Genomic DNA, 20,405 nt, shown 5'->3' on the forward strand with positions numbered 1-20,405 from the left:
ACTCTCTTGACTATACTAGACAAAATCTTGCATTTTTGTTCAGGTAAACTAATGAAAAGAAAACCATAAGGATGGTCTGAGCTCACAAATGCTTGTGCACGCATTTTGGTCTCTTCTGTCCCTCTCCTTCAATGAGTCTACCTACAAGTGAAGTACAGGCAAAAGTTGTTACAGAATTGGGTCTTGCTATACAAAGTTATTAGAAAAATTAAAAGGGTGCCCTGAAAGCACAGGAAAAACCTATGGAAATGCAGAATTGCAACGATTGCTTCTTCTCCCCACTGCTCTGTTTATCTTTTCCCTTATATACTGTATTGAATATTAAGTTTAATAGAGCACTGACTAGCAGTGATTCCTTAGTAGGTGTCATACAGTCTCAAATGATGTTTTCCTTGGGTGGACAAAATCCTATTTGGGAAGAAATCAACCCCCGCTTAAGGGTGATTATGATGGCAGAAATGGTTGGTATCAGTGTTTAGAATTGTTGTATATTTTCTCATCCTGGGTATGCATATGTGTATTTACAATAGCGTTTTCTGTTGTATTTGCTTAAAAAAAAAAACCCCACTGAGCTAAAAAGTTTGAAAGGGAACGGCTTGAGGAATTTTTTCCATGAAGATACAATCAATGGCAGGAAATCATAGAAGCAGAGCTGTGGTTTTGCCTCCATTTTTTTATTGGTTAATTAAACTATAACAACTCTTAACTTCATTTTAGGTTAACTGTTCCTAGAGTTCAGAAATATTTTAAGAGGTCAATAATGCTTTCTTTGGCTTTTGCTCATTCGGTGTGGGATAAAGAGTCGCAGTCAGCAGGGCAGAGTTTTCCAGATGTGCTGCAGAGCGTGTGTGCGTGCGCTCATGTCGACAGTTGTTGACGGTGGGAAACCATCCATCTTTCCTCATCTGCGCACCACCCTGTACGGATGGAAACCACAGGAAAGAAACGTGGATAGCCTGACATCTGTAAGCAAACTCACAGTGTCTGATTAAAGCTCAGGAGCCCTGAGTACTTGCAGCTACCAGTTGACATGCGTTTTTACTCAGTGATAGAGGGGTGCTCAGTCTGAGTGAGAGTACTGGGGGAGGGAGAATCCAAAGGGAAACGTTTGAGACGATAGGTATGTACCCAGTTTCACCAGAAGCAGAAAAAAAACCCAGAGACCCCATTGTACATTGCAGCATGGCTTTTCTCTGACGTTGGGGCGTTTTTTTTAAATTGCCGTGAGGCATCTGTCTTGCGTTTCTTCTCGGCGTGTAATGCTGCTCAGAGGCGTGCGCTTCAAGGGCATAGGAGGGAAGCAAATAGAGCCATGGAAGTGTCACATAACTGTCATTAATAACGGGAGCTATTCCAGCACTCGGAGCCAAGTCGTCTTTCAGCAGAAAGGATAAAATTTAGCAGAGCTGGGAAAGGGAAAGAAGAAAGGGGAGGGGAAACACAGCACCACCTCCTGCTGACACCACAGAAGTTTCCCTCAGCTTTCCCTCTCCCTCCCTCTGTGCATATATTTTCTTTTTAATCAGCTGGGGCTCTTCCCTCCCCTGCCTTTTTTTTTTATTATTATTTTTAAACTATATTTTTATAGTTGAAATTCTGCTTTCCTAATTCCTCTTGTTTCACATTTCACTTCTTCAGAGGATTTCATTAATAGTTATTGCAATTAAAAATAATAAATAAACTCAGCACCAGCTGCTCAAATGGCTGTTGTAGCATATCTGGAACATAATGCGGTCTGTTCAGGGCAGCCACACAATGCAATTTATCCCCACACCTGAGGGAATGAATTTCACAACTATAATTGCTACAATATAATTCTTATTAATGTTGTGCTATAATTCCTATTAATTCCAAAGGGCTAGTAAATGCATTAGGACTTGTCAACATATTATTTTACACTGTTTATGATCTGTAGAATTACGCTCTTCAGTATTGTATTGCATAAAGAAAAGCCTTAAAATTAGCTTTAATTGCAGGGGGAGGGGGAACGACATTTTCTGTTTGGGAAGGACGGAAGGATCCTGGTGTTTGAGGAGTAATGAAACTGCATTTTAAAATCAGTCCTTTGAACTTTCTGTGCCACACAGTTAACAGTTTATGAAGATATATTAATAATGCCTGTCCTGGTTATTAGAAAAAGAAGCACTGGTGTCTTTATGAAGGAATAAATAACTATAAGAAAGATAAGTTTATAAAATTAAAAATAACTGTCTTCCAGCAAAGACAAAAGTGGGGAAATTACAAGTCATGGTAACTGATGTAATAAATACAGAATGTGTTATCTTGCTGTGCTCTTATTTATTCTTGTTTTATCTCACTACCCCGCTTTTCTAGGTAGTGAATATGATGAGGAGGAAGTAGACTATGAAGAATCAGACAGTGATGAGTCCTGGACTACAGAAAGTGCTATCAGCTCTGAAGCTATCCTTAGTTCAATGTGCATGAATGGAGGGGATGAGAAACCTTTTGCCTGTCCTGTTCCTGGATGTAAAAAAAGATATAAGGTAAGCAGTAGTACAGACCTACCTTATTTCCCGTTGGTATAGTGAGGGGGAAAAAAAGCCTCTAAAATCGATTTGTACCTTTCTTGTTTAATAGACTTTTCACATTTATTTTGTGGTATTTTAGCAGAGTACATACTTTATTCACTGGTTTCCTCTGAAGCACAGCCAAGTTACCAGTTTTACAAAGGATGTAGCCTTTTGCATCCCTGCCTGTCAAAAGAGATTACATATAGTGACTCTTTTGCTTTACACATTTTAACTAGCTTTCTATTATTTAGACAAATTAGCTGCAGAATGCAGGTACTACCAGCAAAATAAACTCTTGAGTCCCTTTCAGAGATACTAAAAAAAAAGCTTCTGCCCATCAGTGCCAGAATTAACTCCTTCTGCTTAACAGCTGGAGATACTGCCTCTCCTTTAGTGAGACTGTACCCACGGCAGTTTTCCTGGTGAAGGTCATGTGTGGAAGGTGGTGGTTAAGGTTTTGCAAGTCAGAGGTCACGTCGAGAAGGCAGACCCTCCGAGAAGTTCTGGCATCATTCTATCCTGGATCCAAGTCCCCATGACCCATCTGCACGGCCGTCAGTGTGTCTGGCCTCATGTGCAGGGCTCACATCCCTCTGCGTGACATGCTAGGATACCATCCCCCCCACCCCCTCTCTTTAATTACTCTCCATCGTGAGAAATTTTTGTCTGTTTATGGGAGTGAAATATCTTTAACTTTGAACTTCGAGCTGGCTGGTATAGAACATGCTGTGATGTCGCGAGGACAGGAGTATTGCTTCACGTGAACCAGTGCAGAGACAGATGAAATTGTATTGAACATCTTGGACTTCAGTATGGTATTCTATGGTCATTGACATTTGGGAACAGAAATAGCGTGTTGGCACAGTTCATCTGAATCATTTTCTGAAGTTTTTGCATGAAGTACTGGAAAATTCAACCACTGACCTATACCCTAGAAAAAGCAGTGGTGGTTGGGTTGGTTTTATACTAGTTTTATTTTATGGCTTCTCCTTTAAATAACTGACAAGTAGGGACTTAAAAGAGAACAGAAATATGAAAGAGAAATATAGGAAGACCAATAACATTTGAGATAAAACGGTTGTGAAAAGAATTAATAAACTGTGCATGAAACCGTGGAGTGGACAAAAATGTGTTTCAGTCATGCTGCAGCTGTTCTGGACTGCGGCAGCTCCCATAGCAGCAAATCACAAGACTCAGGTTCCTCTACAGATCAGTTAATACCGACGCTACTTTCTTAAAACGTGAGCAAGAAAGCAGTGTGCGCATTTCTGAGTGACATACAAGTCTTTTTTGCAGAGATTAACCTGAACTCTGTAATAGTTATCCTCCTCCTCAGTTACAGGAAAAACTGAACACCATCTCCAGGGGCAGGGCAGATGGAAAGATGTTTTCAGACTGTATGCAAGTATTACTTTGCAGATATACGCACGCTATTCAGGATTAATACTTTCCTTGCGTGTGGTAGAAGCTGTGCCAGATGAAGGGCATAGTTTAAAAGCTAAATCCCTAGCTCAGGAAGCAAACAAGCCATGGTGATTGTTAGAAGTCACTGTGCCCACAGGGCATCTATGCATTGCAGAAAACATTCCCTTAATGGCAAAGGCGAGGAGAACCCTGTAATTTGCTATATCCTGTCTGTTCTGTTTGACTGCTAGCCCTCTGTCTTTTTATTGCCCAAATAAGCAAGCTGTTTCTGCCTGCTTCTGCTATCTCACTACCTTCATCTCAAATGCATGAGGACTGTCTGAGGGATATCTTGTACACCATTACTGTTAGAACAGTCGGTCAGGGAACAAATTAACAACCCTTAGAGAGGCTGACAGAGAGCAGTGGCATATAAAAAGTACCATGTTTTCCTAGGAGACTCACCTCTGTTTAGTCCTGATAGGAAAACACATTTCCTTAAACTCTGCCTCACCTCATTTCTCTTTTCTGTGGGCTCTGTTTCCTCCCTTTTTTCTTTTCAGCCTAATTTTTTTTTCTTTTTACACTTTTATCTGTGTTTCCTTCCTTTTAGCTTTGTGTCAGCTGTGTTTCTTGTTTCCTCTTCATCTTCCTTCTGCTTAACCCCCTCCTCTGATGAATTATTTGCAGAGTCTGGGTAGGGAGTCTTGTGATCAAAGCACTGGATTTTCTGGTGGGTACTGGATAATCACAGTCAGGGCTGTAAAACAATTATAATGCTCCAAACAGGAACACGGATGTGCACATACAGTAATTGCCAGGCTCACTTTACCACTGAGAAAGGATGCATTCCTTCAGGGAGTGAGGAGGATATACACAGTTTTCTTTTGTCTGGCCTTAGGTGACGTACGTTTGAGAAGCAGAAACGTTATTTTTAGGTATGTTATTTGTATTACAGTACTGCTTAAAGGACCTAATAGGGATGGGGCTCCTTTTTGCAAACAATGTACAAGGATAAAAGATGGCCTCTGCACTGAAAAGTCATTATGGAAAGGTAAATAAGACAAGAATGAGTACAACAAATACTCCCAAGGAATGGGCTGGGGCAGACAATGGAAACTGTAATGAGAACATGTTTATACACAAGCCCCGATGAGTATCAGAAGATCCTACTGGCCTCCTGCCCAGCTGCTGTCTCTTGGCTGTTTCCCATAGGCAGTGCAGTAGAGGTGTCATAAACATTTAGTTGTTGTTAGGACCTTTATTTTTTTAAGAAATAAAATTGCTTGCTTATAATATGTACTCTATATAGTATGGCACAGATTTTCTTGAGGAGTCAGATTCTGGGGAAAAAACACCTGTTTTTAAAAAAAAATCTATGTACATTTGCTTGTGGGATAGTCAGAAACACCCAAATGAATCTGGAGCACACTGACTTCTAGATGCTTAAAACGCAAGCCCGTGAACTAATTTCTGAAGCTTGCTTTCTTCTTCTCTGATTATGTTTACTGACCTCTAGAGAACAAATTATAAATATTTTATAGTATGCCATTTATGGATTTTTTTTTTCATATGATTTGTATTTGATGCCTTAAATTTGATTTTTAGAAAATCATCTGCATGATTCAAAGTAACCCAGAGGTCTTAGCCTTGTTTCTGCGGAGTTCACCCTCACCAGATTTTGGATTTACATCTGCATTTAGATGCCCTGTCCAGAAGTGTGTGGGTATTGAGTAGTTAACATGCTTTGCAAAATGCCACCTGTAGGAGCTAAAGTGTCGATTTATGAAGGTGGCAATTAGTTTTCCTTCTATTCAGTACCACCTGTGTGTGCCAGTTACTTGGCCTCTAGCTCTGGAGAAGGGCATTCAAAATGTGTATATGATGTAGATAAACTTATTCAGGCAACTTCCAAAGAGCACATGAAGTTTGATACATAATAGATAGATACAAAAAAACTCCACAAAAACAATGCATATATACTATTATGGAGAAAACCCTAGAGTATTTCTCGTAATTTTTCTAGTTTGTGCAAATCCAGTAATAAAAGAACAATAGATTTCCATGTGTACAAAATGTAGCTTATACGCGTGACTGCTTTTTGGTCTTGGGTGAGAGGAGAAGCAGTACCTTCCGAGACTGCCGAGGCATTGGGCTTGTCTTTCTGGCAGGTCATGGGATGAGGGTCCTAGGCCTGTCGGGTGGGGCAAACCCCCTGGAAGGCTGGTGGCAGAGCAGTGAGACTCAGCACAGCTTAGGGAGGGAGAACATTGGAGTGAGAGAGGGAAAGAAGGGAAGTTACTTGAAAGAAAGGAGCAAGCTAGAGCTTGCAAGTTGAGCAAAGAAGAACTGGATCCACAAAGAAAACTTCAGGAGGAACAGCCAGGAGATACAAGCACATATATGAATGCCCAAGCCGGAAACAAGAAATCCTCCCAAACCGTCCTCGACGTCTCTTTTGCTGCTTGAAGGGGGGTGGCAAGCTCTCTGCTGTGTAGCGTAGTGGCTTCACGTCGTGCAAGGGGCCCTGCCCAGCGAGTGTCCTTGTGTCCATGCAAACCCGGTAGTGCCAGTCTAAACTTCTCTATCTCCTCCTGATCTGGTCCCAGGTTAATAATTGTTTCCTCCTGTGTAATATTGGAGAGTGCCCTCCTATACTGCCATCTTCTTCTGCAGCCATTTGTTAGAGTAAATAATGAGCAACCTAAGTAACCAGGGCAGTAAAAGTGATGTGTGAGTTTGGCGGTGGGTTATGCCATACCTCAACAAACTCAGCCCAGACATACAACAAAGTGTTTACATTACAGCAGTTGAAAAAGTGCTGAAGAGTGACTGTAATTCTAACAACAGTTTTCTTTTAGACAGGACTACAGGTCAAATTTCATGTTATACTCGCTCCTCATACTCTGCCTTGTTTACTATTTTTCAAACCTTCCATGGCCCAATTCATTCCACACAGGTTTCTGGTTTAGCATTTCCTTAAATTTTCCTTCCTGAAAGTACTTTTCCCCCTTCATCAAAGCGCGTGGTGTACCTGAGGCTGAGCGGATCATTAAAAAATCTGGATCGGGAGAAGAGTACCATTGGCATGGAATAGTGAGGATATTTGTGATTGTGGATTTATGGCATCTGTAGCAATTGATACTAGTTTAAAAGTACCTTAAAGTGATTTCTTACAAAAATTAGAAGTCTAAACAGGTTTCTGTAGTTCCCAAAATATATATAGGGTTTGGGGATAGCTTTGTTTTTAACATTTCACCATGGCAGCAAAAGTTTAGCAGGTCACCCTCAGATTTTCTCTTCTTTGAAGGCGCAGGTCCTTAGTGCTACTTAGACGTTGACAGATAGGTGCCTTATGACAGTCCTCGTGCCGTCCAGTGACATTGCCAGCCCCCTCACCCCAACGGTCCCGTGGGTGCTGAAGGTCAGAACGATGTGCAAAACCATCTAAAAGCTGCCTCAGGGTCTCAGATTACTTGCAGGGAATTCACTTGACTGCTCTTGAGGATGATTTGTAGCTTTGATGTGCTCTCATCTGTACATTTGAATGCACAGACATTCTCCGAATGCTCTTCACCCAGAAGTAACCTGTACTAAAGGCCCATATCCATATGTCTGGCTTGTACTGGAGACTGAAGATTCTCATCTCCCACGTCTCATCTGACAGCTGTGCAGGAGTCGTCTAGTTGTTTTTCAGGGTGTGAAGGACAGTTTTGGGGCTGGATTTGCAACTTCAAGTGAGGATTCAGTGCCTGGATGCTTTGGAGGAGAGAAGCCTGAATTTGTGGGCAGGGCGGTTCCCTGCAGTCTTGCATCATACCCTTTTTCCAGGGTGGGTATTTTAGGCAAAGTTTTTCTTTCTAAAAGATTTTCACAAATCAACCTCTCCAGACACCCAGCCTGCCCTAAAGTGCCACTTCAGCAGCACGGACTGCACTGGGCACGAGGAGTTCTGAGGAGAACAGTACCACGTTCAACTTTATGATTGAAACCGGAGAACTGTTTTTGCTTAAAGATTAAAAATACATTGCTGCCATGGCACACTTAACGGGTAACAAATAAGGAACAGCATTTCACACTGTAAGATGAAAACGCCTTAGCAATCTGGGAGCCTGGGTGGTTTCTCTTGCAATTATGCTCCTCCCGACTTTCCTGATGGGAGCTGCAAGTTCCTTGTACTTCTTTCGCTTGCCGTTGGGAGGTGCGGGGGCAGCCGGCCGGGGACTGTCTCTCTCAGGAGTGGGACCTAGCACTTGAGATTCTGACTCAGAGTAAGTTGGATTAGGAGGTAGGGGAGGAGAGGAGAAAGGGAAGCGTTGGCAGGAGGGTGGTGTTGAAGGTGTTAACTTCATGCCTTTCTGGGGTTTGCTTTCTGATGTCTGTAGAGTCTTCTGAAGTTTGAGGAGTTGTAGGGCTGTTCTGTTTACTGAAGGCTTTTTCTTTTTCCTTTATTTTTTTAAACAATTGCCTAACCGCTGCAAGTTCCAAGCTGGAGATTCCACTTACTGTAAGCTGCACGTTGATAAAACTGAACTTGTTGCTTAAAGAGCTAAGGGGACTTTTTATTGTATGTAACACCAGGCAGTGCCTCAGCAAAGACAAAAATCCCTAAAACTTAATTGAGTGGGTTTAATATCCAGGCTGTTAATTTATTTTAGCTTTTTTTTTTTTTTAAATAGTTTTTAAAAAGCCCTGGGATACGCATCTGGAAACTTCAGAGAGGACACAGTAGAGCCTTGGAGCTGTATCTTTGTGTCACAAACTGTCTTAGCATCTTCTTTGGTTTCTTCCTGGAAGAAGCTCTAATGAAAGACAGTTTGCCTGTCCTTATTTATCCCCAATTCCAAGCTCTTTTAGTGGAAGCAGATAAGAGAGACTCCAGCAAGATGAAGCCTACACAGAGCAGCATCGCAGCAGCTACTGAGACCACAACAGTTTCTTCCGTTTTTGCCAGAAATATGTGAAAGGGAGGACAAGGCTATGATTTTGAATTATGTTTAGAAAGGTTCTTGATTAATCTGGCAAAAGCGTTGCCTGTTTCCTGACCTTGCCAGTGTAACGGCAAGTGTGTTGTGGTGCCATCTGTTGCTCTTTCTCTCCAAAGTAGTGGAGATCCTAGTTTTAGCTGTAGAGTATTTCCAAACAATAGCTATTTTGAAGACAGCTTCTCTGGATTATTTTCTGAATAAGCCCTGTGTAACTCTTAGTTAAGTGTTCCCTGCAGTTAATTCTTTGGAGGCAGTATGTAAACTATCAGAATTTGCTGATGCCTAAAGCCATATCTAGAAACAATGACCCAAAATGGAACAAACACCCCACGGAGGGAGCTTCAGCTTTCTGAAGAAGTGTGACTCGAGTCTTTGTGCCAGTTCTTTGTCTGCTTGTAAATGAACCTCTGAAGAAAATTTGTCAATGCTGTATGAGAAAAATGTCAGGAAGCAAAGAACATCCATGTGTGAACCCATTAAATGGTATTTTTTGGAAAGTGCCACACGTCAGGAGATAAAAGCTCAGACTTGCCCAGGTAGGTAAGTTTTGTACCCGAGAACCACAGAGGTGGTTCTTTTTGTCCCACCTCCTATCTTGAAAGCACAACACGTGCGTAACACCTCACCAGAGTTCCCAGCAATTTGTGTGATTTTGCCCGTAACGTTAATCAATTTTCAGTTTTTAATTGGAAGCTAAGCCATTATCTGAGCGCTTGACCACTAATGTTTCACTTTCTCCCTCACAGAATGTGAACGGTATAAAGTACCACGCCAAGAACGGCCACAGAACGCAAATCCGCGTACGCAAACCATTCAAATGTCGCTGTGGAAAGAGTTACAAGACAGCTCAGGGCCTGCGGCACCACACAATCAATTTCCATCCCCCCGTGTCTGCTGAGATTATCAGGAAGATGCAGCAATAACAGGCTGGTCACAAACGTGCCAAGAAATCCTCACCAGCAGTTGCTGATTTTGAGAACAGCCACCTTTTTCAGGGGAAGCATTCAGCAACCCTTTAAAAAAAAAAATAAATGCATGCTTTAAAATTTTCTGTAATTTTGGAATGATGTATCTTTGTAGAGTTAATGATTTTGTACATTTGCACATGTAATCATCATACCCATTTTCATTACTTTGAGATAAGGTGCTATAAAAGCTATAGGTTCTTCAGAACATTTTTCTCCAAAACAAAAACAAATTGGGGGGGGCGTTGCCTATTTAGTTGTACTGAAGGGTTGAAGGGGAGCGAGAGGAGGGGAGAGCTTGGCACTGACGTCCGTTCGAGATTGTAACGTGATGAAGACTTTCAACGCATCTGTCAATGTGTGTGCAAAACCAAAACGAAACCACCCTCGTCAAACTCTAGTTAACATGCCTTACATAATGGAGTTAGCAGTGGAGTAGCAAGTCTTTTAGGTAATGGAAATATAAATAAGAAAGAATGTTTAACATAATATGCTAAAAATATTTTCATACTTAAATAACATACATAAAAAGGTGTGCTTGCTGTATTTTATATTATCTTGCAAATCTTTTTTTTCTCCCTCTTGAAATGCTAAGAATCTTGCCATTTGACCTAGTAAACAATCACTTTAGTGTTAGAAATTACTTTTTTTTTTTGTACAAGATATCATTTTATGTTCATGCCCATCAAACTTTTGAGGACCAATATCCCAGTCCAACTAAATATTTACCCCTGAAATCTCTGTTAGAAAGACATTCGGAAATACTTAAGTGCAAATTTATGTGTGTGTGAGAAACGATTACCTTCATCTCAGATGAAGTTTTAAAGCACTTTGTAGTTCTCTATTGCCAACAGATTTAATGTTTTATGTGTTGCCAATTCTTGCAGCTACTGTACGAGCATGTGCCTGTGGTTGCAAATAAAAATAAGAAATTCTGCGTATGGTTTAAGGAGGTCCATTTTTTGTGCAAAGGGAGTTTCTACTGCCTCTCCCTGACGTTCGTGATATTTTGAGATTTTCTTTGTGCATTTTTGCTTCTCATTGTAGGTCACCGCATTCCAGCTGGAAGCGTCTGTTTAGCTTTAAGGTTAATTTTGCTGAAATGTGATATATGAGCCTTACTGAAGATTTAAGTGCTTCTTGCAGCAGGTGGTCAGAGACTGACTTAAAACAAAAGCCCACGTGAGAGCGCTTCGTATCTGGACCATACCTGAACATTTGTTGCTTACCATCCTGCCTTCAGCGTTCTCTCTCACAAGTGCTATTCTCGGAGGTGGGCACCCCCGGCCCTGCCCCAGCCCCAAAAACACGGTGAGGGAGGAACTCACTGTGTTAAACACAGTTATCGCCTTTGCTTAGTTCCTGTTCTTTTAAGTGCAAAGGAAGGCTCCCATAAAGGAGGAATGAGCTTTCCCTCTATTTTTTTCCCAAAGCTTTAAAGGAAAACTTTGCCAGGATGACAATTACCTTTTCTCCAGCAGAGTAAAAGCCTCGTTAAAACACTTAGGAATCATCCTAGTGAATAAGCCTTTCGACCCAAACACCGCTTTTTCAAATCCTAGCGAGGTGACGGCGCTGGCACGGCCCGCTGCTGCCAGCCGGCATTAAAGGATGATCCAGACACGAGAGTCACCGGTGCACCAAGGGCCCCAGGCGGCCGCTTCCCACCTCTGGCAGTTTTGGCAACAGATCTGGCCAACAAATGCGTTTTGGCTCTGCTCCTAGTGCAAGAAACGACGGGCTGGGTAAGTTCCTTCAACAGCTAAACAGTCGTAAAGCGTCACTGTTGCATGTAAATTCCTTTCAACTATAAAAATGAAATTCCAGTTTCTATTTACCTATTCATTGTGACAGTATTATTAAACAGGTAAAGATGGGACTATTTTGTTATACTGTGTATAGTGAATGTATTGTACTGTGTCTGTGAAAAGTGTGCTTTAAATTATATTTTCATATGTTTTGTTGGGGACAAAGTACTTTAAGTTTGAAAGTGACAGAGGTTTGTTTTAGAACTGAAGGCAACTTAAAAGAATTCCTGTCAAGAAAGCTGCTTATAAATGTAAATCAAATCACACTTAAAATAATAAACTGCCTCTGACCTAAAAAGACTGCTCTTTACTCATTACTCACCTAAAGTGTTAAGTTCTTGGGCTGCAGGTAGTCTTCTGTTTGTGTATTTTACTTCGGTATCATCAAACTCTGTATTCCATAAACACCTGAAGCAACCTAGGCCCTACACCATTAATGCACAAAATTACACAGAATGCTACAGCCTGGAGGGAACACACCCAAACACCCCAAATGAAGTCCAAAGGAGTTCAGCTTTCACAGGCCCTTCTCTTCCAGCATGGCAGCAGGGCTCAGGTTACCGTGAGGGTACAGAGGGTAACACAGGGCAACGTCTGCCGATGGTACAGGAGCCCCCCTGCAAGGGTGGGCTATGGGTTATTACCTTTCTTCCGAAGGTTTTCAGAACTGCACGGGCTATTGCTAGGAAAGGAGAAATCATTAAAGTTTTAATTGAGCCGGGCTGTGGTAGAGGTACTTCCTCAGCTTCTGTCATGCACCCGCAAACTCCCTGGGCAAGTGATTTTATGCAGCCGCGTCAGGGTGGCTCTTTGACTGGGAAACTTTTTAGTAATTCCCTGCGTACACACCCATCCGAGAGAAGTCCCTGCTTCGGCACAGTCGGGTTTTGAGGTTGTCCTGCCCGTGGGGGACGTGGGATACCAACCTGAGATTTCCTAAGTAAGTCTTCAATAATATGGTAACTAATGATATTTTGGTTTTATAGCCTGTTTTAACTGTTTTCACATGCTGTTGAGTTACAGTAAGAAAAGTACTGACAAAATATTCTGCCTTACCTCAGATCATCTCTTGACATGAAGTTCACAGTTTAAAAAAAAAAAATAAAAATCTAAGGCTCAAAATCAAAGACGAGGAGTGATCGGGTAGCCGCTACCCAAGACACGGCCATTTATCTCTGTCACGCAGTTTTTAATAAATCCTGCGCTGAACCGGATATTGCATCTGTTCAGCAGAGCACTGCAGACAACAGCAGCTACTCACACCCTCGACCCCCAAGTCGTCTTCTCAAACTGCGGCGTAAATAGCTGTGAGCAACAGCTGCTTCGTCACACAAAGCTGAAACGTCATTTACTGCAAGTACAGAAAACCAAAACTCTTGTTTTATTTCAAAACGAGCAGCAGGAAGAAAGGACCACTGACTCCATGAATAATTTTGCTTTTAATGTAACAAGACTACTGTACAACAAGTGGAAAGCAAATTTACTTAATACAGTTAAAGTAAATATAAAATATTGATATACACACACGTTTTTACTTACTGAAAAGAAAGACATAAAGTTAAAATGCAGAAGAGGTTTTAAGAGCCCTAAGCCAAAAGGAACACAATTCACTGTTGTGAAAATATAACAATATTTTCTACTGAATAATGCAATTGCAACATAATGGCAGTGATTTATTTTTTTTTTAAAACAATTAGTTTTAGGCATTTAAGCACAGCAGTTTCAACTCCAAAATACTGCCTTAAGGTATAACATACGTACTTTAACATTATCCCTTAAGGCAAACATTCTATATGTAAAACTGAAGTATTTGCCATTCCTTGTGTTGCAAGCATGTAATCTCGCAGTACATGCATCTACATTTCAGAAATACACTAGAAAAGGGTATTTTCATAGGGTCAGTAATGTAACTTTCCGATTTAACTGTTACTGAAAGAAAAACTACACAAATTTGCTAGGAGAAACATCTGATTATTACCTTTTTAATCACACCTCAGTTATCAGGGTCAAGAGAAACCACAGGTGTTTCGGTGACTTTCTTTTCTGAAGAAGAGCATCGTGAAGCTGCTCTCCTTGTTTCTGAGGCCAAGTCACTCCTGTGTCCTTACCGCTCCCACTCAGCAGGGGAATAAACAGCTACGTAGCACAACAGGGTGGGGGGTTGTGGGGCGGTGTTAGTATAATGTTAGGGGGAGAGAGAAGATAACCCCGTAGCAGCTTACGGCCACAACTCGCCACTGCTCCCATGAGAGTACGTTAGCTTTTACTCAGAAGTTTGCACTGTTACAGAAAAGCTGCACTGGTTTGGTGCCGTAGGTGGGACTACTCAAAGTGGTGGTTTTTAAGCTACACTGCAAAACAAAGTACTTAATCGAAATTTAATACGTTCTGATCAAAGTGCGTCTGAACGTGCCTCTCAAACCCTTGCTGATCATAATCGGGCGGGAACTGCTCGCTGCACATGGGGCACACCTTCCAGTGGCTCTCGACGTGCTCCTCAAACTTGCTCTGATCGTAGTTAGGTGGGAACAGCACATCGCAAAGAGGGCACTTCTTGTGCACATCGAAACTTCACGAGGAGGCGGAGAGAAAGAGAACAGCAAAGTTACTTAATCTGTTATTGCACAATAAAACAGAAAGTAGGATCCTCAGCTTTACCGCAAACTTAAATTTGAGCACACTTTGTGTCGAAGCAAGTATCGTAACATTAATGTAAATGTCCTGAAAGTGCTCAATACGGTTAAAGTAGTTTTACACAGGAATTCCAGAAGAACCTGGCATTTTAAAAGCGACATAATTTTGACAGAATTCCAGCGACCACTGAATACAAATCTATTGAATGTCTTAATGGCCAAGCAGTTTCATGGGAAACCACTCTCTCTGCTCATAAATGCTTGCTCTTAGCAAACATAACACTTTATAAAAGCTCTAAACTTAGGTTCACAATTAGGTTGGAAGGAGAGGGGAAAAAACCCAAAAGTTATTCATTCATTTACTAAAATAATTGTCCAAACTCTATCAAAATAAGGTATAGCACAAACAGTCTACCCAGCCTCACAGCATATCCTGTGATAGTTAATTGTAAACCAAACAGTCATTGAAAATGCTTTATAGTTTTTCATCTCCACCCCCAATCCTTGAGTAAAAAAAAAATCCAGTTATATAAAAATGTATCCATGCCATTGATGACCCATAAAAGATAACATTTACCTGGAATCAAAGCAGAAACCCGTTCCACGTTCATGCAAGAGAAGACTCGGAGGCTCAGGAGCAGAAGGTACAGTGTTGTCATCATCCTATTAAAAAAAGGAAAGTATTTTAAATAATACCCACAAGAAACAGCTTTTTTTTCCCCTCCCTCCTCCATATACATTTTTGTTACCAAGCATAAACATGGATGAAATTTATCTTTCACTTTATATATTCTCTGCAGCATTAAGTTTTACTTTAGCGTACAAACAGGAGAGATGGTTAATGAAGACGAAAAGCTGAACACAGGCCGCCTTTTGACCATGTGCCTACAGCAGAAATCTCTGCCAGCGGTGCCAGAATGCCTCCACCACCACAGTAACTCGGGAAACGCAGGTCGCCTCGCTCTTAACGCCTGGGGGCTACGCCGGAACAGAAAGACCTGTGTTAAGCTGAACGCACGGCATCACACTACAAACCGTAAGAGCGTTTTATCGAGAGCTAAAACTCAAAAATAAATTCTGGACAACAGAACGTCTAGTTAGACTTTAAAAATCTGTCAAATTTCAGCAAGGGGAAAGAAGACACTGATTTCGATTCACATGCTTGCCTCCCAACGGTCAGTTTTGAGTGATGGGCCTACGCCGCTCTCACCAGCCAAACACGTCAGACGTGTCACACTGCCGTCAGGCGCAGCAGCTAAACAGCCACGTTCGGCTGCTGCTTCTCATCAGCCCTGTCCCTTGTGCTCTGCCTCCACGGACGCTAACAGCACATAAATAGCTGCAGCGGGCACTGATGAGGATGGCTCATCCAAAAACCGATGGACAAGCAGGTCTGGCTCCGAGCCGTGATGGGGTCAGGAAGGCAGGGCGGCCTCTAGGGTCCGGCCCTGCATGCTGGGAGTTCCCTTCCGGCAAGCAAGGGGGTCTGAGCACTCAGGTTTTGCAAGTTTTAGGGTTGTTTTTTTAATTCTGTGATGACATTTTTACAAATTAAGATTTACGTAAATACAGTGATGTAAGCCAACACAATTAGGGGAAGAAAACAGCACAGAAAGAAAATAAACTGAAGGAGTAAGAAGAAAATCAGAACTGTGTTTGTAAACCCGCTCCAAACTATTTCTTATACAGCATCTTGGTTCTGTTCTGCCAGTAGATAACGCAGCACAAGACCTACTCATTTCCAGGTGGGAACACAGGTATATTCAGCAAGATTTTTGCAACTCCAACTCCTAGATCATTTTCCTTTTCATCTCAAAGAGGCCTTACATGTAAGAATTATGAATTATTCAGCTGATCTTCAAAAATGGATGTGCAAGGGCCCACAGGTAACAGCATATATGCTGTATGTTTTAATTAATACGTATATTCAAACGTATTTCACTTTTAGGCTAACGTACTTTGCCCTTATGAAGAGTTAATGGAAACAGGGCAGGATGGGAAGATTCCCTCAATATTCTTCTTCTCCTGACAACAGCTGTTTAGTTTCAACCATTTAACATTTCCATTAAGCAGACAGTGGGGCTTGCTGTGACAGATGCTAACAACAGACGTATTTTCCGGTCTAACTTGCTTGCTTTGCACCTGCAGTAAAAAGGGCATATGGGTTTTAAAATATTCTTTGTTCCTTTTGTGAGGAAAGAGAGAGGATGATTGTATTCGAGAAAAAAAACTATTTAAAGTACTCTTTAAAGGACAGAAGACCTCAGAGGAGCCTTCCAGTACCTAAAGGGGCCTACAAGAAAGCTGGGGAGGGACTTTTTACAAGGACCTGTAGTGACAGGACAAGGGGCAATGGCTTTAAACTGGAAGAGGGAAGATTTAGATTAGACGTAAGGAAGAAATTCTTCACAGTGAGGCATGGGAACAGGTTGCCCCGAGAAGCTGTGGATGCCCCACCCCTGGAAGTGTTCAAGGCCGGGTTGGATGGGGCTTTGAGCAACCTGGTCTGGTGGAAGGTGTCCCTGCCCGTGGCAGGGGGGTTGGAACGAGGTGATCTTTAAGGTCCCTTACAACCCAAACCATTCTATGATTGTGCCACAATGCTACAGCTTATATAGCTCCAAAAACCATGACAAATTTGCTGAATACCAGACTGTACGCAGAGCAGGACTTATCTGAGAAAATGAAGGTGCATCTTCCTTGAAAAAAATAGTTCCCCCACAAACACAGGGCTAATTAACATTTAAATCCTTAGAAAATACTTTCTTATAATTCTTTCCTGTTTGTCACTCACTTAGTTCTTGAACACAGGGCATTTTTGTCAAGGCACTTACTAATACCCGGTTACAAATGACGAGGTGGATGAGGTCCTTCTCTGGTGAAAGGGCTCTTCAGTCTCAAATCCTTAAGTAAGCTTTCTTTAGGACAGATTAGCAGACCCAATGACAAATGCACAGGTTATTCATTACATTAAGGGCTATTAATTTTAGTTGAGTAAGGAGCCAGGATTTACCAATGCTAAATATTAACTTGGTACATAAGGGCAATAACCTAAATTATGTGGCTAACGTGATACGGATGGGTCTCTTTTCCCATTCAAAATTATTAATGCATTCAACAAACCCCAACTTTTAGAAAGGGTCTTTACACAGGCCTGAAAAAACCCACTGACCTGAATGCCCAACCGTAACAGAACACAGAACTCATCATTCCTGACGTAATCCATCTTCCATACAAATGTCAGAATACCACTGAAATTTTAGTTTCCCTATTACAAAAGGAAACCTCTCAGTCTTTAACGCATACATTACACGAAGATTAAAATGTACTGAGTGGCAAATGAAGTATGTTCATACAATGCATTATTCAAGTAGAAGTGATCTTACCAATGCCCTCCACCCGTTTATATTAGCTGTGTCAGCAGCAGACTGCTTTAGCACCAGCTTCCCCACGTGTATGCTGCTGCTCTACTACCACAATCCGTGGGAAACCAAAGATTTTAATTAGAATCCACACAACGCAAATGGATTTATTCAAAGAGCTGCGATTAAAAAATGTATTTTAAAAAACTGGCACTGCTTGTCCACCTTATATAAAGTTTTAATAGGTTAATAGGTTGGGTGGGGTTTTTTAGTTTGTTTTGGGTGGATTATTCGCATTATTCTAGTTAATTTAGTTATTTCTTCAGTATTTTGCCCCCCTCCCTTTTTTTTTTTAGATATGTGGGTTACTACTTATCACTTGCTAAGATAAAATTGCTTACATCTTTTGTTAGATCTTTCAGCTTCTGGCAGGCGCGATACCCTACCATGTACAAATACAGCATTACTCCCCATTCCTTTATGAGGAACTGATTTGAAAAAGAGTATGATGCTTTCCTCTACACGGGCACACGCGCACTAGCCTGCATTGCTGATTTGTAGGCACTAGCTTCAATAAGAGGCAAGCGCAAGTTACTAACAGTTTTTAAAAAAGGGTTTTCTGATATCAAAGTAACATTAAGTTTGGAATACCCTCAAGATACAGCTTTCTCATGACCCAGTTCAATTAGTTGTAAAAATCATACTGCGGGTTCCTTTTATTAGCTTCTGACCTGTGCACGATGTAAGAATGACAACACTAAATATGTACAGATATTACACCGTTAAGATACGGAAAGTCTGTCTCTTCAGTGTAGTTTTGCTCTTGGCCAGGTAAACAAAGATCTGTTCTCAACAATTTGTTATGCTTAACCCAAACAAGAAGAACTCAAATCTACGTTGAGCGTACCTCTAAGTGCATCCTACAGACATTACTGTACAATTAGAGAATGGTCAAACAGTAACAGTGAGAACTTTATCTTAGGCTGAGGGTATTTCACAGCTATTCTAATTAAAAGTTCAAATAAACAGTACACAATAACCAAGAACTAAAAATTCTCATGCACTGCCCTGGGGTAACTTGGAACTTCTTGCAAACACAGAAAGTGTCCCTACTGGGCTCCAACAGCTGTACTGCTGTCATTTCAGATGGACAAAACGCCTAAAATGCACTCTGTAAGACAGAGAATTATATGAAGGGAGGACGGCTCTTACTCATCTTGGTTCACAATCAGTTAGTGCCCAGTTTCTTCCGGCCAGTATAACCAATGATACATTCTTTATTCTTATAAATATTGTTACATATGCTTTTCAACCTGATGTTTAAAAACTAGTCACTCTCCCATGGTAAAAATAAACCATCCCCTGCAGACTCAAAAGCCAAAATGAGAACGCTAGCTGAAGCTGAAGGTGCTTTACAGAAAGAGTTTGACAATAACTGCCGGGATGCCAGGCCTCAGTAGCTCAGCCTATGCTGTGTTTTAAGCATAGGCATCAGCTTACTCTCAAGACCTCACGGTTCAGTCATCCAAGTTATTTGGACAGAAGCCCATACTCGGTATTTTGAGAAAGAGGCAGTTTCATCTGCCCTTTGTGTAGACCCAGAGCCAGCTTTCTTGCACTCCAGACTGATGACTAGGGAGATGGCTGCACACACATAACGCAAGACCTCTACAGTGCCCTGCAGTGATCTAACACTGTTGATGTGTTGCCTCGGGTCCTCACAAAAAGAGTGTGATATCATGTACCCACAGGCTGGCACTATGGTTATGTAGCATAACACGTGCCAGGCCTTCTGAATTCAGAAGTTTGGATAATTAGGTTAATGAATTATGAAGGATGCCTTTAACATCATGACTTAATTATTATCACTGGACTGTAATCTGACTCTTTAAATTGCCACAATGAGTACCACATATTATATGAATCATAACGATAAATATAGTATTGCACAATAAAGCATGGTAAAAAAGAGGGAGTTTGTCACTAGAAGAAGGAGAAGGGAAAGCCAGACGTTAACTGTCAGAAATAAGAACAACTCACCTAGTTTTACCAAAAATAACCAATTTGGGCTCAAATACTGCTTTCATAATTACAACTGTAAGCAGTTCCAAGACTGCCAAACAGAAATTCAAAACAAAGCCATGTGACACTGTACAAAACACACAGACTTGAACCATCCCCATCTCCAATTTCTACAGATCATCTTAACATACAACGGTAAGCGAACCAATACCCATCTTCGGCTTTAAACAATAAATGGACACGCTGCTAACATATAGTGCAGGTAAACTGGAAGGAAGAGTATATACATTTTCTCTCTGTGACTCAGCTCTGCTGCGGGAGTGAAACCAAACAAACTCTTTTAGGTCTCTCTACCTCTCTGCAAGCAGTCTGGTCTCCCAAGAGGTACCTGGATACCTACTGCTCCTTTTATGTCTATCCCATACAAAAGATAGTAACTGACTGCCAGGGTAAGATCAGGCTAATAAAGTGTAGTGGGTTTGGGGTTTTTTTTTTGCCAAAAGAAAGGTCATTTTGGATTCACCTCAAAAAAATATCCTGACCTGGTTGTCAGTTGCCAAAAGTTACACTCTCCATCCCCCACAAATTTACTGTGACTAACAACATTGTTTAAGAGTCTTGGCACAGTTATTCTAGGCTTACTGCCAACTGTAACCAGGACTACATTTCTAGAACTCACACTTTAGTATTAA

The 20,405-nt window shown here is 41.4% G+C and overlaps 2 protein-coding genes across 2 annotated transcripts in view; one reads left to right on the forward strand and one right to left on the reverse strand.

Annotated features, from left to right (window-relative positions):
• JAZF1 (JAZF zinc finger 1) overlaps nucleotides 1–11,994 on the forward strand; it is a 31,471-nt gene extending 19,477 nt beyond the window's left edge. The window contains exons 2-3 of the mRNA XM_009700204.1: nucleotides 2,335–2,504; nucleotides 9,670–11,994. Of these exons, the coding sequence (XP_009698506.1) occupies nucleotides 2,335–2,504; nucleotides 9,670–9,846 (347 nt within the window). The 3' untranslated portion in view covers nucleotides 9,847–11,994. The remainder of the gene's footprint in view (nucleotides 1–2,334; nucleotides 2,505–9,669) is intronic.
• A 1,941-nt stretch (nucleotides 11,995–13,935) lies between these two features.
• On the reverse strand, nucleotides 13,936–17,555 carry TAX1BP1 (Tax1 (human T-cell leukemia virus type I) binding protein 1). Its single transcript, XM_009700205.1, has 3 exons — nucleotides 17,502–17,555; nucleotides 14,907–14,992; nucleotides 13,936–14,265 (listed from the first exon to the last, which is right to left on the reverse strand). The coding sequence occupies exons 1-3, from the start codon at nucleotides 17,553–17,555 to the stop codon at nucleotides 14,064–14,066; spliced, it is 342 nt and encodes a 113-aa protein (XP_009698507.1). The 3' UTR covers nucleotides 13,936–14,063.
• Nucleotides 17,556–20,405: the final 2,850 nt, after the last annotated feature.

Source organism: Cariama cristata, unplaced genomic scaffold (assembly GCF_000690535.1).
Source record: "Cariama cristata isolate BGI_N322 unplaced genomic scaffold, ASM69053v1 scaffold39785, whole genome shotgun sequence".
Lineage (NCBI taxonomy): Eukaryota > Metazoa > Chordata > Aves > Cariamiformes > Cariamidae > Cariama > Cariama cristata.